Below are 16,650 nucleotides of genomic sequence, written 5' to 3'. Positions count from 1 at the left end.
TAGGATATGATGATGAGAAATTTGGCTACAGGATATGGGATTCAATGATGAGAAAGACAGTCGAAAACATAGATGTGATCTTTCATAAAAAAGAACCATAGCAAACCTTGAGAAAAATGAGAAGATTACATAAATTATTGTTAAGTGTAATGTTTTAACACCAACAAGAGTTTCATAGAAAAGAGCTACAAATAGTGAAAATGAACAAAAAATAAAATTGGGGATATGAATGAGCCAGCCACAATTAGTAATGAGTCAGATGCAATCAATTTTGAACAAGGGAAGTAATCATCTCCACCAAAGAATGTTGAGTAAAAGAGCTACCTTCGACATCAAGTGGTATAGAGTTTTAGCCTAAAAAATTTACTAGAGAGCACAAACTATCGACTAAGTATCCAAGTTCAGATTTTATTTTAGTTACCAGTGAGAGAGAGTTAGACAGCTTTCAAAATATGCAAGCTACAAGAAATGAAGTCATTGCAAAAAAAATAAGACTTATAATCTTGTTAAACTTCTAAAAAGAAAGAGGCCATTGAAAAATAAATGGGTATTCAAGTTAAAAAATGATGGTGATAAACTAGTGAGGTATGAAGCTCAATTGGTGGTGAAAAATTTTTCTCAAAAATTGAGCATCGATTTTGATGAGATCTTATCTCTTGTTTGAAAATGGTTCCATTCGAATGGAACTGAGATTAGCAACTAGTTTGAATTTTGTACTTGATCAACTTAATGTCAAAACTGTATTCTTGCTTAGTGACTTACAGGAAGATATTTATATGAATCAGCCTGAGGGTTTTAAAGTGAAAAGAAAAGAGCACTTAGTTTATAAATTAAAGAAAAGCTTGTATGCTTGAAACAAGCTCTACGATAGTGATATAAAAAGTTTGATTCTTTTATGGTAAACCACAACAATAAAAGAATGACCGCGAATCCTTATGTGTATGTCAAAAAAATTTTTAATAGTAACTTCATTATTATCTTATTATATGTTGATGATATATTGATTGTGGGACGAGATGTAGGTATGATTCCCAGGTTGAAAGAATAATTGTTTAAGTTCTTTGATATGAAGGATTTAAGTCCAGCAAAGTAGATTCTCAGTATATATATTATCTAGGATAAAAAAGTTGAAAAGCTATGATTGTCACAGAAAAAGTATGTTAAACGAGTATTTAATAGATTTAACATACAATATATTAAATCAATTAGCAGTCCACTTACCAACCATTTTTATTTGAGTAAAAAATCTTGTCGGTGTCTAAAAAAGAGCAACTAGTTATGTCTAGTATTCTTTATTCTTCTGCAATCGATTCTTTAATGTATCTTATGGTTTGTACACGACCTGACATTGCTCATACAGTTGGTGTAGAGAGCATATTTCTTTCTAATCTGGGAAAGGTTCACTGAAAAGTAGTGAAATGAATTTTCAGATATTTGAGAAGCACCTAAAAAATGTGCTTGAGTTATGACGTTCACAACCAATTCTAAAAAGGTTTACTGATGTGACATGACAGGTGATATTGATGGTAAAAAATCTACTTCAGGGTATTTGTTCACTTTTGCAATAGGAGTTGTGTTTTGGCAATCTAAGTTACAAAAGTGTGTTATTTTGTCAATTACAAAGGTTGAGTATATTGCAGCAACCGAAACAGATAAAGAAATGCTTTGAATGAAACGTTTTCTTCTTGAATTATGGTTGAATAAAAAAGAGTATGTGATATTTTGTGACAGTCAGAGTGCTTTAGATTTGAGTAAGAATGCCATGTACCATGCTAAAACGAAGCACATTGATGTTAGATATCACTAGTTATGTTCAATGATTGAGAAACAGTAGATGCTATTGAAAAAAATTAATATTGATGAGAATGTAGCATATATGTCGACTAAAATATTTTTCAGGAAGAAGCTTGAACTCTACAGTAATTTGGCTGGAATGAATTCCTTGGCCAAGATAAGTTCTAAATGAAACTGCTATGATGATGAATCTCCTTCTAATGGGGTTGGAGAGGGATATTATTAGGAAAATGGGATCCAGTCTCATATAATTGGTTTTAAACCAATCAAAGGCCATGGGCCTTGGTCTTTTTTTTTACACAGAGCCTAACTATTTAATAAAAAGACGTGAGGTTATTTTAAGGTGGTGTCACAACAAACCAAGATGAAAAGAAAAAAAAAAAACCAAAAAATTTAGAAAAAAGGGAGAAGAGAGAGTTGATTGAACAAAAGTTGATCCGTGGTCCGATTGAGCTGAAATTTTGTCAGTAGGTTATGATTCAGAGTTCTACATTCTGAACGATGAAAATCGGGTTTGAAGCTCTCTAAGAACAAATCTAAGGTGTCTTTGTTGAGTCACATATTTGGTGAAATTTCTCCAATTGTCTCTTTAGTTATTGATTAGCTCTGGTTTTAGCTAGATAAGAACTTTGTATATCCATTATTTGATAGTAGAGTTTTTTTTTATATTCCGTGATTTTTTTCTTTACACTAGATGATTTTTCACGTAAATCTTGGTATGCTTTATTTTTCCTGCATTGTTGATTATTGATTGTTGTCTATTGCTGTGGGTTTATTGCAACATATTATTTCTACATTGTTATGTTTATTGCTTCAGACCTAACACAATTCACCATCATTTTCTTTCAGGAAACCTCGACTAATGGCATAAGTTTCACATTCTTCATCATATGAACGAATTAAACAAGATCTATGATGAACTTTTGGAAGAACTATCCACTCACTTTCATTGTCATAAATATCAAATGCCATTGCCTCTCCCTGACGTCCCATGTGCAAATGTATTGTCCCTCGTATAATATGGGGGGAACAACTAGATAAAAAGAATATCTCAGTCGTATACAATTCATGAAGTGTTCAGCTGTCTTCGCCACGTTTGAGAATGCCAAAGCATGGACCGTTTTGATAAATTCCAATGGCAAACCAACTTTAGGAATTGAGGAAAAACACAGTATTGCCAATGCACCATCCATATCATGAGAATAATGAGGAAGTTCTATTTTTTCCCTTGTAAAGAGATTGAAGAATAGAACAGTGAAATCATCTCTAGTTAGAAAGCAACCAACCATAGTTTGAGAATCATATGCTTGCGCTTGATAATTCCGGAATAAATACTTGATAAATTCCCTTGTACAGAGGGTGGAAGAATCTACAAGTACCATTATCCAGTAACGACAGCATAAATGCAGAACGAGGATAATTACGTAGGGAATTGGGCGGCGCCGGAGGTCTAATTAGATTGATTGAGTGCCATGACTTGCATATGGCTCAGAAGATGGGCAGAATTAATTTGTTTTAATTTTTTTTTTACTGAAGCTATGTAAGCGTCAAAGGAGGAAAACCAACCTATTCTCCCCTCACATCCATTGCTTGCTATCCGCGGAAAAGATAAAGATTAGCTGACTTTCTATGAGATATCAACGAGCCAATGCTACACAAAATTGATGCCGTAGATGAGCAACACAATTGTTTGCACTTGTTCGTACGGATGGTTGGTATCGAAAGATGTCCATTCAAACGATTGCTGTCTTTTTTACCTTGATTCAAATAGCATAGTTAAGCTCCCTTCTGTAGAATCCAAACAAGAATTGTGCTTTTTAACTTCACCACCAAGTGATCATAATAGCCGAGTAGTGTTCTTCGACACTTCAAGTAGCTTCCTTTTAATTTGCAAACCTGGGGATGATGAGTTTGCAAAACAAGAAGCGGGACATGAACTTGATGACTAATGGAAATTTTTTACAGTGCACCAAGGAAAAGTTTACTGTCTGCTAAACACTAACGCCCTAGCTAGAATTGATTTTGTTGGTTCGTAGATTCAGTTTACATATTTGATGATGGAAAGTCATATTTTTCCATCAGCACCGGAAATTTATCGCTATTCAATATATTTGGTTGAATCTTGCGATGACTTATTACTCGTAGAGAAAAGGTATTATGGTTTTATAGATGAGTTTTTTGGATTTAGCGTTTTTCCGATGGATTTTTCGAGAAAGGAGAGAACAAGAGTGAGAAGCATTGGTGAACTAGCTATTTTTGGTTCCTACGAGAATCACCGAGGCACTTCTTGTGTTGCAGCAGAATATGGAGTTGAACCAAATGTTATCTGCTTTATTGAGCCTGCTGAGGGATGCAAGTATATGTTCAGCTTAGAGGATGAAAGCATTACAATGACTTTGCCTTGTTCTACTATAAGTCGTTTAGATTCAATGATGGTATGGATAATCATGTAATAATTTTCTTGTTTCTTTTCCTCATGATTTTTCTATTATCAATTATTTAACTCATAGACTTTTTTTTTGGCTTAAATAACATTTATTCTTCCATATCTGAATTTCCATGGTTGAATCCGATTGCGGTCACATTTTATGGCATGCCACTTTGACTGATTTAAACTTTACAACATATTCAAGGCGACTTCAAGAGCAAATACTTGCGTAAAGGATCAGTTCTTGAAGGGTTCACTGATGAATCTTTCATCTGATCTGCCTCATGGATGGGGACACAGCTAGTTTTTCAATAACTCATTAATCCATTTTTTCTTTACTAAAATTATTGACCGATTCCTATAAATTGACCCTTTTATGTTAGACCCATTCGTTTGTTAAAGTCAAAGTAATTGATGCTTGTTCAACAAATAGTATATATCAAGATTTTAATGTGCTGAAGCGTACTATGTCTCCTACCTACTCAAGGTGTGAGCATTAAAAATAAATAAATTTATGATTACTTTTTCCTCTTAACCCAAATGCCCCACCTCACACGGCTATAATCACAGTAGGGAAAGATTCTGTCTGCAATTTATATTGAAATTTTGAAATAAACGAGATGAAATTCAACAAGATGGGAGGCTCGGAAAGGGCTGCTTCTTTGTTATATAATCCAATGCCAATATCACATGTACAAAAAGGAAACAAAGAAAGTTTCAGATCTCAGAATTTTATAAAACTAAATAATTATAAAATTAAAGCTTCAGTTCTTTCACTATCAAGTTGTGATAATTTTAGTCAATTTTGAGTTCATGTCAATGGATAAATATGCCAAGTCAATCCAATTAGATTTCAGTGTTCCTTTGTAAGCAATAGCAATAAGACAGTGATTTGAAGCAAGAATTTGGTGGGGGGTTAAGCTTTCTTGATAACAACAATGACATCATTTTTAAGATTGAACAATACTTCTTTTTGGCCCTCATCTTATCTTATCTCTTTTGCACCAAAATAGACGTTCCAAAATCCTATCCCTTACACATGCACAGGATTTATTTAGTGAAAACCATACTGCTTTTGAGTTCCAATTTATCCAAACTTATTATCTTATGTCTTTCTATTGTTGCAATTTTCTCAAAATTTTTTTTTGCAATAGGCTCAATATATTTTCCTGATTCACTAGCACCTTGCAGCATTTATTTTCTGATTTAGTTTCCTTAGTTTATTCTTGAACCTCAAGTCAAGAACTTATAACTTGTACATATCATGGATGAACAAAATATAAATTTTTAATTTTTAATTTAATTCAATTGATTTATATAATTATTTTTAAAAGTATCATTTAATAAATTTTAAGTTTAAATCCTAATATTTGTTACCTCTTTCCTCGTCCCTACATTGTGACTTCATTTGTAAAATATATACAAGCTTCGATATCATAATTTGTCATAATGTAATTTTAAAAATAAATTAAAATTGAGATAGATAAATTACTTCGACTAAATTTAGTTAGGTTTCATATACAATTTTCATTCTATGAACTCATCAGCATGAACATGAATCACTAATTACTAAAGCACTAATCAGTTAATCTATTGTTGATGTAAACTCATTTTACATTTTCAACTTTTTGAATAATTTACTTATAAAGTGTTACCTTATGATCCAAAATGAAATAAAATCTCTATCAATGGTTTCCTGTTGAATAAGTATATTTAACAAACAATATTATCATCGTGACAATAAGTCGTTTAGGTCATTCTAGACCAAACCAACCACATTTGAGGTTTTGACTAAGTTGTCAATGACTAACCAATTCTCAAGGCCGGGTCAAGTCTTGGCATTGAGACGGGGTTGACCTGACCCGATCATGCTGTTCCCTGTCCTTTTTCAGTCTTTTTTTTTTTTTTAATTACTTTGGAGAAAAATGAGAAATGTTCATTGTTCAATGATTCCAAGAACCCAATTTTGTTTGACATGATTGGATTATATTTACTTTGATTGTGTGTAATAAATTGTATTTACTTTTCTTTTTGAATCCAAGGGGCTGCCAAATTTACTCAATTTCTTTTTTGGAGAAATACAGACGAAATTAAAAAAAAAAAAGTCATTTCTTAACTGTACTCAAAAGACTTTTGTTCCTCATCAATATTTATTTACGCGAGAGGTTTAGTTGGCCACTCAGAAAAATCATTTTAAGAATATAAAATTTAATTTAATTAATGTATATAATTATTTTTAAAAAATAAAATTAGTCAAATTTAAAATTTAAATATAAACTCTTGCAATTCATTCATCTATTTCAAATTAAAAATTTAAAAAAAAAAAAGCCTATTTTAGTACCATAAAAATAAAATATAATTTTTGTATTTAAGCATACTAAATCAAATGCTGCTTGAATACAAAAAATATTCAAATTTAAAGTTTCAAGGTTTATGCTAAAAATGTCCCAAAATTATATATGATTACTTAATTAATTTTTTTGAATTTGATAGAATTGAAATAATTATACTTTTTATATAAAAAAAAGTTTAAAGAAAATGATTATAAATAATGAAATTTAAATATAAATTTATTAATTATTATTTTTTAAAACCAGTTCCGAGATAAACTTTGAATTTGAAATAATTAGATTTGGATAATAATATCTAAAATAATAAAGAAGCACGGGGCAAATTTAGTCTTCCCAATAGAAGCCGAAACAAAGTTCCAACCATGTTAATTGATAATAACATGAGCACAAAATTAATCAAAAGAATAAAAAAAATATCATTGCATCGGCAATTTGGACAATTAAGGAATCTTATAAACCAAATAAAATCAACCTCTTTTATTTATTATAATTAATTATACATTAATAAACACAAATTCTATCAGATGCTTAAATTTCGGATTACCCAAAATAGAAGGATTTGGAGGCCAATCCCAAATTTTATTAGTAGTAAATAAAATAAAAATCTAATTTTCCCACGTAGATTTTCCGACGTGGGCTCAGATTTTGCCGATTCTTCACTCGTTAGCCACGTGTATAAAACAACGAGAAATTAAAAAAAAAAAAAAAAAAAAAAAAAAAACTATCCTCTTTGTTTAAAATTTAAAATAAAAATCAATTATAAAATTAATTTAAGAAAACTGTTTATAAAGAGGATTAATTTCTTACCATTTTTTAAAGCTTTCCTTCCCATAAGTACCCTCCGCATTCCTCACTCTCCCTCCCCTCTTTCTATTTAATTTTTATTTTTTGTGGTTTTTTTCTTAAATTGGGCTGTCCACTGATCGGCGGAACACCACCACCGTTAGATCAGCTGACTACATTTCAGAGACCTGCCTTTTCAGATGACTCGCTCCAATTTACCGATCAATCAACAGTGACAAAGTCCAATAAAACCGATGGAAAACCCCCCTTCTCCTTTTCTAATCTAAAATCCTTCCTCTCTTCAGATCCTTTTTTTTTTTTTAATTTTCTTTCTTAGAGGGCAATTATTCCATGCATGCCGTTCAACTGAGGCCTCAAAATCACCTCCGTCGAATTCCTAATCCCTAGCTCGATTAGTCAGCCTAATCCTTGTTAGGTTTTTATTTTTTTTGGGGTTCACAATGTTGAAGAAAATTATGAAAGGAGGGCATCGGAAGCCTTCCAAATCGGATGCAACGGATGCATCTTTATACGGGTTCGGTCCGCCAGGTTCCCGCAATCCCGCGTCGGGTCCAACCCCCAATGTGGTCGTCAACCACGCATCCAGGGCCGGACCTAACACACCAGTCCCAAATTCCGGCGTCCCTATGGTCCCACCCCCGATGGGCACTGTCGAACCCTTGCCGTTATTCCGAGACGTCCCCGTTTCGGAGAGACAAAATCTATTCATGCGAAAATTACAGATTTGTTGCTTCCAATTCGATTTCTCCAATACCTTAAAGTCGGTACGGGAAAAAGAAATCAAACGGCAAATGTTGCTGGAACTCGTCGATTTTATTCAATCCGGTTCGGGAAAAATCACGGAGATGTGTCAGGAAGAGATGATTAAAATGGTCGGAATCAACATTTTCCGGTGCCTCCCTCCGGCATCTCACGAAAACACGGGACAAGAAGCCACTGATCCTGAAGAAGAGGAACCCTATTTGGAACCCTCGTGGCCGCATTTACAGCTTGTTTACGAGCTTCTTTTGAGATATGTCGTGTCTTCGGATACAGACACTAAGGTTGCGAAGAGATACATTGATCATTCGTTTGTTTTGAAGTTGCTTGATTTGTTTGATTCGGAGGATCCCAGGGAAAGAGAGTATTTGAAAACAATTCTTCATAGGATTTATGGTAAATTCATGGTGCATCGTCCGTTTATTAGGAAGGCGATAAATAATATTTTCTATAGGTTTATATATGAAACGGAGAGGCATAGCGGGATCGGCGAGCTTTTGGAGATTCTAGGAAGTATTATTAATGGTTTCGCCTTGCCTATGAAAGAGGAACATAAGTTGTTCCTTGTGAGAGCGTTGATTCCTTTGCATAAGCCGAAACCCGTTTCTATGTATCACCAGCAGTTGTCTTATTGTATAATTCAGTTTGTTGAGAAGGATTATAAGCTGGCTGATACGGTTATTAGAGGGTTGTTGAAGTATTGGCCTTTGACTAATTGTCAGAAGGAAGTTCTATTCCTTGGAGAACTTGAGGAAGTACTTGAAGCAACGCAGTCTTCTGAGTTCCAACGATGTATGGTACCTCTTTTCAGACAGATCGCACGTTGCCTCAATAGCCCTCATTTTCAGGTAACTTTTAAGGGTTTTCGTTTCTTGAATATGTCATTATGACTTTGCAAATTTCCGATAGTTTAAGTAGTTAATCACCTTTAGGTACCATTGGTATTAAGAATTCTGGGATGCGACGTTAAGTTATTGAATTAACAACCATTATAATAGTAATTGATTTCGATGCCAACTGTTGTCAGTTTATGATATTTCTTTTTTATAACTTTTGATACTTCTATTTAATTTCTTGTGATTCTGAATGTTGAATGGGATACTGATTCATGAAGCATAACCGTTGGCTCTTAGGAAGGCGCTGCAATGTGCTGCATACATTGTGTTTTCTCATTTCTGATATGTTTTTGGAAAGTTGTGCTGAGTGTTGCTTAGTTTTGAACATTATACTTGCATTCTATTGGCTTCTCTCTTTCTGCATTCATTAACAAGGACTGTTGAGTAGCTCAGTGTCCAATTTTGTAAGCAACTAGTTTCAATTTTGTCCCATGGTGTAGTTTATCTATGCTTGTTTGAATGAGATCCCGTTTCATTGTTTGGTGTTGGCAACGATTTGGTAAAAAAGAAAGACAAAAGTCTATTGCTTTTGCTTTGTGCAATGTCTTGCATCATTGATTTTCTTTTGTCTTCCTCTTTGTCTGTAGATAATGTTTTACTGCCATGCAATCAGTTAATTTTAGAGCATACGAATAGATATATGATGATTCAAACATCAACTTGTGGTTGCTTATGAAGTTTTTCTGTTGTTTCCTTTAACTTGTGTTGATTCATTTTCCTGCATAGATGCTTGTGACGACATAATTTCACCAAAATTGGAATACCATTTCTTCTCAACAAATGTTCATTTTAAGCAGATTTACTGGTTTCCAGATATCATACTACTTTTTTCTTGGTTCCATAGATTGCTTTACAACCCATTCTTGGCTGTAGATTCTACACATTGTAGCCTCATCATGACTTCCTTAATTATAAATCTTCTGTCTGATGATTATACCTTTGTTGATTTATTCTCCTACATCTTTTTATTTCTTTTCATTTTCCTTTAGTTTTTTTAAATTACATTTTGCCTTAAATACTGTATGATTGGATGGTGCTTAACCAGTTATTGTTGAGCCAAGTTTCATACTCGATGGCTTACCTTTTGTAAAGGAGGATAGAATGGAGTTTTGAGTTGTTGGGTGTTTATTTTTATTATTAAGCTTTTTGCTGTGCTGATCACGATTTAGAATATTTGGATGGAGTGGGTTGCTACAGAATTATTGGCTTCTTTAAAACTTTTGATCTTAGTAATAACATAAGAAACTTTTTTCAGAATTCTTCCTAAGACCATTTTGTATTGCAGGTTGCAGAAAGAGCCCTCTTCTTGTGGAATAATGAGCACATTGTGAGCTTAATTGCCCAGAATCGGCAGGTGGTATTACCAATTATCTTTGAGGCATTGGAGAGGAATATCCAAAGTCATTGGAATCAGGCTGTTCATGGGTTGACTGTAAATGTGCAGAAGATGTTCTTGGAAATGGATGCTGAGTTGTTTGAGGAGTGTCAGAGACAGTTTGCAGAGAAAGAGGCCAGAGCCAAAGATGTGGAAGAGCAACGAGAAATGACATGGAAAAAACTGGCAGATGTGGCAGCAGAGAGAGGGGGAGACGATATGGTTACAGTCTAACCTCATTTATCTGAGTTGGTTTATCCGGCATAAGAAATAGTTGGATCCGGGTTGATGGCTTTGCTACTGTTCCCTTCTCCATTCTGGTGGTATTCTTTTTTCTTTTCCCCCTAATTTTCTTCTTTTTTTTCAAAATTTTATTTTTGGTCTCAATCTGGTCCTCCAAGTTACCCGTGAAAGAGCAGTCATTAAATATAATTTAAAATGTATGGAATTTGTTAGTAACATGCTGCGGATTAACAATGATCAGCGAGGAACGACTTGTATTTTTTTTTTTTGTCACGCTATTTGTTCTTCCAACACAAAAATTATCAGATTTTTTAGTTTGTATTTGATAGCGCTACTTTGAAATTATTCAAATTAAGGCAGCTGGAGATCAACATGCCTTTGGTTTGGTTAGGTTTCTTGTTACTAAAAACTGATCGACAGGGCATTGCCATTGCAAGTGTATAACTGTTAGATATGTGTGTTTGACATCGCAATGTTAGGCTTTGGGAGATAGGTTGGATAGAAATTGAGACATTGTTCTTGACTTGTTATGTGATGAGATTAGCTCCGTTTCTTCTGTTTCTGAAAATAAGTTTCAGAAAGCTGTCAAGCCGACAAGGTATGCAATCGAAACCGATTATGGAACTGAAAATTTCAAATGATTTTTGAATTTGTACTAGAAACATGTTCCACACTCTGTTATGTCATCTTCTAGATTGTCTTTTTTCTATTTTCCTTTCCCCTTTAAATCCATATATACTAATTTCAAATTGTCAATTTTAATTGTAAAATCAAATAAAATTAAGTAGACGTGACTTTTTTTGTTTTCTTCTACTAGAACTAGAAAAGTACTACTGGCATTTGCAATTTTTGTAAAAAAATAATAAAAACTATTTGGAGTTGGTGACAATTCTTGTATCTATTTATTTATTTCATATTAAATATGTATAAATTACAAAAAAAAAAAAAAATAGTGTCACAATTCCTACTAACACACTAAATATGAAATGTATTTTTTTTATTTTTATTAAATTTAGGTTAAATTGTATAATAAATTTTTGTACTTTAGTTAAATAATAAAATCAATTCATTTATCTTAATTTGTTCAAATTGAATTTTTATTTTTCAATAAATTGTCAAATTTAATCAAATTGTTAACAATTTAATTTTTTTTGTTAAAATTAATGATGTGGTATTTTAACCTTTTTGACAAAGCATTTTTGCTTACATGTTCATTAACTTTGTTGACATATCAAGTCTGTGATAAAAATGATGATATGGCAAAAAAAATGGCAAAAAGATTTTGCTATGTCAACATTTTTAATATCAACTTTTTTTAAATTATATCACTCGTCTCTATATTTTGATTAAAAAGTAGAATTAATTCTTTTATCTTAATATGTATTCAAATTTTGGTATACATTAATTATTATTGAATTTAAGATTGACCTAAACATAGTAAAATAAAACACAAAAAATTTTTCAATACAAATAAGTCGAGTCGTAACAGAGTCAATGCATGGATCAATACACAAGTTGTATTAGACATATCTTCTAAAACATCATTTCAATCTGTTATAAAAACAAAAAATTATTTTTTAAATATTCCACTTTTCTCCTTTCTCTGATTCTTATTTTCCTTTTACTTCTCTCTATAAGTCTTATTTAATGAACTCATATTTCAATAGGATTTTTAAAAACTATATATTGAAAAATTCAACAACTGTAAAAAAAAATTATCTAAAAAATTACCAATAATCAGAAATCAACCATCGATACCATTATTTTGTATCAATGTCAAAGCAAAACTGAGCAGAATATCATAAAAATTTAAAACCTAAAACCTTTAAAAAAGAATTTCTCCGCAAAAAATTATTTCTAATTGTTTTTAAGGGTTGACTTTGTTTTTATTATATTATCTTGTTGATTGATGTTGAACTCAAAATTTTCTCAAATCAAATCTTTTAAAAAAAATTCATATTTTCCTTATTTTTTAAATTTTCATTTTTTATGGTTTTTTTTTTTCTGATTTTGACTTCTTAAATTTTACCAACTAAACAATAAAATAAAAAAATAATAATAAATAATAAAAAAATACTTTAAGACCTTTAAATTTGAGTTTAAAATCTAATTTCATAATTAAAACCCAATTTATCTAAAAACAATTTTAAAACTCAATGTCGAAATGAAATTCGAACCTCATTTAATATCTAAAAAATTTTCGAATAAAATAAAATATTTACAATTACTTTTACTGATGATTGTGTATTTGGATTTGTTGGTTTGTTGAATATGGGTTTTTTTATCTAACTTTTATGTTTTTGTTTTTTTTTTCTATTTTTATTTTTATCTTTCTAAAATATTGAAAATAGAAATTATCAAAGAATGAAAAATCAAAATCAAAATCAAAATCAAAATAAATAAATAAATAAAAGAAACATAAAGAAAAAAATATAATTCAATTTATATTGAGCTTATAATTTAATTTAAGATTATCCCAATTTGTCAAATTAAATCCAATTAATAATTCAAATATTCTAAAAAAATTTATCTAAATATGAAAAAAATATTACAATCAAATTAATAATTTATATTTTTTATATATTATTTTAAATCAATTCTTATATTTGATAATTAATTTATAGGGATCAAATTTGAACATATATTAAAATAAAAAAGATTAATTTTATCATTTAATGAAAACACAGAGATAAACTGTATAATTTAATAAAAATTGATATAAAAAATTGATGATATATTAAAAAATTTTATCATAACATCATTTTTTATCACGTGAACTATACATGAGCAAAGTTAACAGTCATGTAAACAAAAGTATCATATCATCAATTTTAATAAAAAAAATTTAAACTATTAATAATTTGATTAAATTTGATAATTAATTAAAATATAAGGATCTAATTTGAACAAATTAAGATAAATATATTAATTCTATCATTTAACTAAAGTATATAAATCTATTGTATAATTTGACCTTAAATTTATATAAAATTTTTATTAAAATTTTAAGATTTGTCGCATTTTTCATATGATATTATCGTATTTATTTAAAATTATCAAAGTATATTTATATATAATTAGAAATATTTCAAAGGAAAAAGGTCAATTATTTTTGTTACCGAAAGTAAAAAAAATTTAAGAAAACCAAAAAATGCCATTATCATATCCAGAAAATAAAACAGTTCGAAAAGACTCAGCTTGTTGCTGGAAATAAAATTAGGAGAAAACGCTATCCACAGTTTCCACAGCTTCTCTATTTTCCATTCGTTTCACTGCCATATCTTTTCTCTTCAAGATTATAACCCAAAAACACAAAAGCTTGTTTCGTTTTCATCGTTACCAAACAACGTAAAACTATTTGGCCAAAAAAAAAAAAGGTAAAGCTAGAAGGCAATCATGTCAAAGAAAGGAGGAGCTTCCTTGCAAAAGGATGCTCCATGGAGGGCCTCGGCTGGAAAATCCATTCCTAAAATCCACCACTCCCCTGTTCTTCGTCTGGCACAAACCCCCCATTCCAATTATGCCCTCGCCGTCATGAAGGTCACCCACCCTCACCTCACCTTTTATGTCTTCCTGTTCTTATCCTTATAATCTTTTTTGTATTTCCCTTCTCTCTTTTTTTTTCTAAATTAAATTTGGGATTTTTTTTGCAGCACCCAGATCCTGTAGGAAGTGGGTTAGCGATAGAGGCAATTGTGGAATCGGCGGGACCCGAATGCATTGTTCCAGGCCAGATTACACCTGTTAGATTACTTGGTCTTAAGGTGTTTCATTCATTTGGGAAAATATTTTTTTTTCTGAATTTTCAGTTTAATTACTCTCATTAAAATGATAATTTAATACCCAAAATGATAGTAACTGAAAAATCTAACTATTGGGTTATTTTCTGAATATTTCTCAAGTATCTAATTAATTCTCATGATCATAATTCATAAAAAGTAGTAGCTTTCGGTGCAACCAAAGGGAATCCTTGCCCTGAATTTTGGATATGAAACACTTGCACAAGTTTAGCTTATTTACTCCATTAGTCATCTTCTAGGAAAGGGTTTATCTAGGATTTATAGAGATTTGTGTCAACATTTGTCTGTTGACACAGACAGTGTTAGACCCGTTGAAGACCCTTCGAGAACATTGGCTGTTGCATTTTTTAGCAAAAGACACTTATGTCATGTTTTTATGTTGTGTTTTCGGCCTTTGTTGCATGATCCTTTACCCTCATTTTAATTAACTTTGGGGCATAAAGTGACTAGCCCACCTCTCTCTCGCTAGATATATATAATATTCTCTGCAGCCATTTGGTTAAATTTTCATTTTCTAACTTTAAAGTTCATACTTATGGAAGGGCATAAACTTATGATTCCGATGTTTGGTCTAATCATTAAAAAGGCATAGTAAACTCAAAAGATGTACTTTACTGTTTGATCTTCAATGTGAAACTTAGAAAACTGTTACTGCCCTGTATGTGCCCACAGCATTGTGCCTGTTATAGAAATGTCCTCCTTTTGTTATGTCTTGGTGTAAACCTTACCTGGTGCTGGTATACACGTTTGTTAACTCATTCCTCTTTTCAATATTGACAGGTGTGGCCAATTGACATTAATATGAAATTTTTGGAACCAGTCGGAAAAGAATTGAAGTTGCTTGGAAAGGTAAAAAATTGTAGTTTTAGATGCTCCCCTCTCTCTTGAGCAAGCATAGAGATCCATTTATTGCCTCAATCGCATACGTAATGAGATACTTTTAGTTTTAATGACCTTATTTTCGGAGTAAAGTTGTCATATACATTTGAAATTAGTCAAAATCATTAAGAAAAGCTTCATAGTGTTGAGATAGAGAAGTTTGTGATGAAGCAGAAACCTATTATTTTGTGTTTGAAAAACATCTTATGCCAAAATACTATTTCTAGCCAAGAGGCACAACATGTTCATATAGTTCTGTTCTTTAGCATTGAGGTTGATCAGGTGGAAAAGAGATTTCTCTAGTTTGTCATGTTGTGGCATTTTAAGGCAGTCAACCTCTTATATTGAATTTTTACTGGAAAACCAAGTTTTAATTTTCACCAAAGAACTAGAGGAAGTTCATGTGATGAATATGACTTGAAGAAGATTAGCTCAACTTCTGCTTGAAACACAGTGAACACTTCTATTCAGTCTCGGATGATCAGTCCAAAAGGCCCATGGTCTTCAGGAGGATTTTAGAAGGAGGTGACAAGTCCTAAGCTTATGGTTTAGAAGGGTGGGCCTGGCGTCCATAATTTGCTGGAAGAAATGGACAAAAGTTTTGTTTTATGCATAATTTAGATGGTTTTTGCTAGTCTTTCAGATCCTTGCATATTAAGAACATTACATCCTTGTATTGGACTAGAGTTGAATATCAGATTGGCAAACTGAGTTAGCCTCCATGTCTCTTTATTTTTCTTACATTCCTCTCTGATTCTAAAGTTCTCTTTGTACTGTAAATAAGCACCAAGAGAGCTTTAGGAACATGGTCTTGTTCCGTACTTCTGAGGAATGGTTTAGGGAAGTTCTTTATTTGAGCTCTAGCTCTTGTAACTGTTACGAAAGTACTTGTAGATGTAAAGTATGTGAATCTGATAGCAACTTATGATTAATTTGGTTACATACTATTGTTAATGCAGTTAATGGAAGATGCTGTCAACGTCATGGATAAGGCGTTCGCAGATCGCTAACGGCTTAGGCTTTTTAAGCTATTGAAAGAAGCAGCAAATAGGGCTTGCAGTGCTGGCTACTCTAGATTATTGTTGCAATGAAGAGTTTCCTCCTTTGTCAATTGAATAAATCTGGTCTTATTGGATCTTTCACTTAGTTTTTACGCTTACAAATGTTTCGCTTGATACTTTATATCTATGATTTGCTGGAAGTTTTATCCGTAGTCAACTAGTTTAGAAGGAAAACAAAGGAGCAATTTTATTCATGTGAAGCTGCGTTAGTCCTTTTCTATTGTGGCTTTTTCTTTTCTTTTTTTTTCTTGTTTTCTCAA

General features: G+C 31.7%; 2 protein-coding genes across 2 annotated transcripts; both read left to right on the top strand.

The window, feature by feature from the left end:
* Positions 1–7,363: 7,363 nt before the first annotated feature.
* On the top strand, positions 7,364–11,299 carry LOC111311810 (serine/threonine protein phosphatase 2A 57 kDa regulatory subunit B' beta isoform-like). The gene is made up of 2 exons (XM_022911538.2): positions 7,364–8,984; positions 10,318–11,299. The coding sequence occupies exons 1-2, from the start codon at positions 7,818–7,820 to the stop codon at positions 10,639–10,641; spliced, it is 1,491 nt and encodes a 496-aa protein (XP_022767273.2). The 5' UTR covers positions 7,364–7,817; the 3' UTR covers positions 10,642–11,299.
* A 2,519-nt stretch (positions 11,300–13,818) lies between these two features.
* Positions 13,819–16,608, top strand: LOC111311809 (uncharacterized). Its single transcript, XM_022911536.2, has 4 exons — positions 13,819–14,190; positions 14,304–14,414; positions 15,231–15,299; positions 16,289–16,608. The coding sequence occupies exons 1-4, from the start codon at positions 14,047–14,049 to the stop codon at positions 16,337–16,339; spliced, it is 375 nt and encodes a 124-aa protein (XP_022767271.1). The 5' UTR covers positions 13,819–14,046; the 3' UTR covers positions 16,340–16,608.
* The last annotated feature ends 42 nt before the right edge of the window (positions 16,609–16,650 follow it).

This window comes from Durio zibethinus, chromosome 1 (assembly GCF_047325235.1).
Source record: "Durio zibethinus cultivar Kanyao isolate XHJ-2024 chromosome 1, ASM4732523v1, whole genome shotgun sequence".
Lineage (NCBI taxonomy): Eukaryota > Viridiplantae > Streptophyta > Magnoliopsida > Malvales > Malvaceae > Durio > Durio zibethinus.
This window is presented reverse-complemented; position numbering and strand designations above follow the sequence as displayed.

Excerpts from the sequence above, each read along its gene's own strand:
- LOC111311810 (XM_022911538.2), top strand. The coding sequence starts at position 7,818 with ATGTTGAAGAAAATTATGAAAGGAGGGCATCGGAAGCCTTCCAAATCG. Across the intron at positions 8,985-10,317 it reads TCAATAGCCCTCATTTTCAG|GTTGCAGAAAGAGCCCTCTT; the intron begins GTAACTTTTAAG and ends TTTGTATTGCAG.
- LOC111311809 (XM_022911536.2), top strand. The coding sequence starts at position 14,047 with ATGTCAAAGAAAGGAGGAGCTTCCTTGCAAAAGGATGCTCCATGGAGG. Across the intron at positions 14,415-15,230 it reads TTAGATTACTTGGTCTTAAG|GTGTGGCCAATTGACATTAA; the intron begins GTGTTTCATTCA and ends CAATATTGACAG. Across the intron at positions 15,300-16,288 it reads AATTGAAGTTGCTTGGAAAG|TTAATGGAAGATGCTGTCAA; the intron begins GTAAAAAATTGT and ends TTGTTAATGCAG.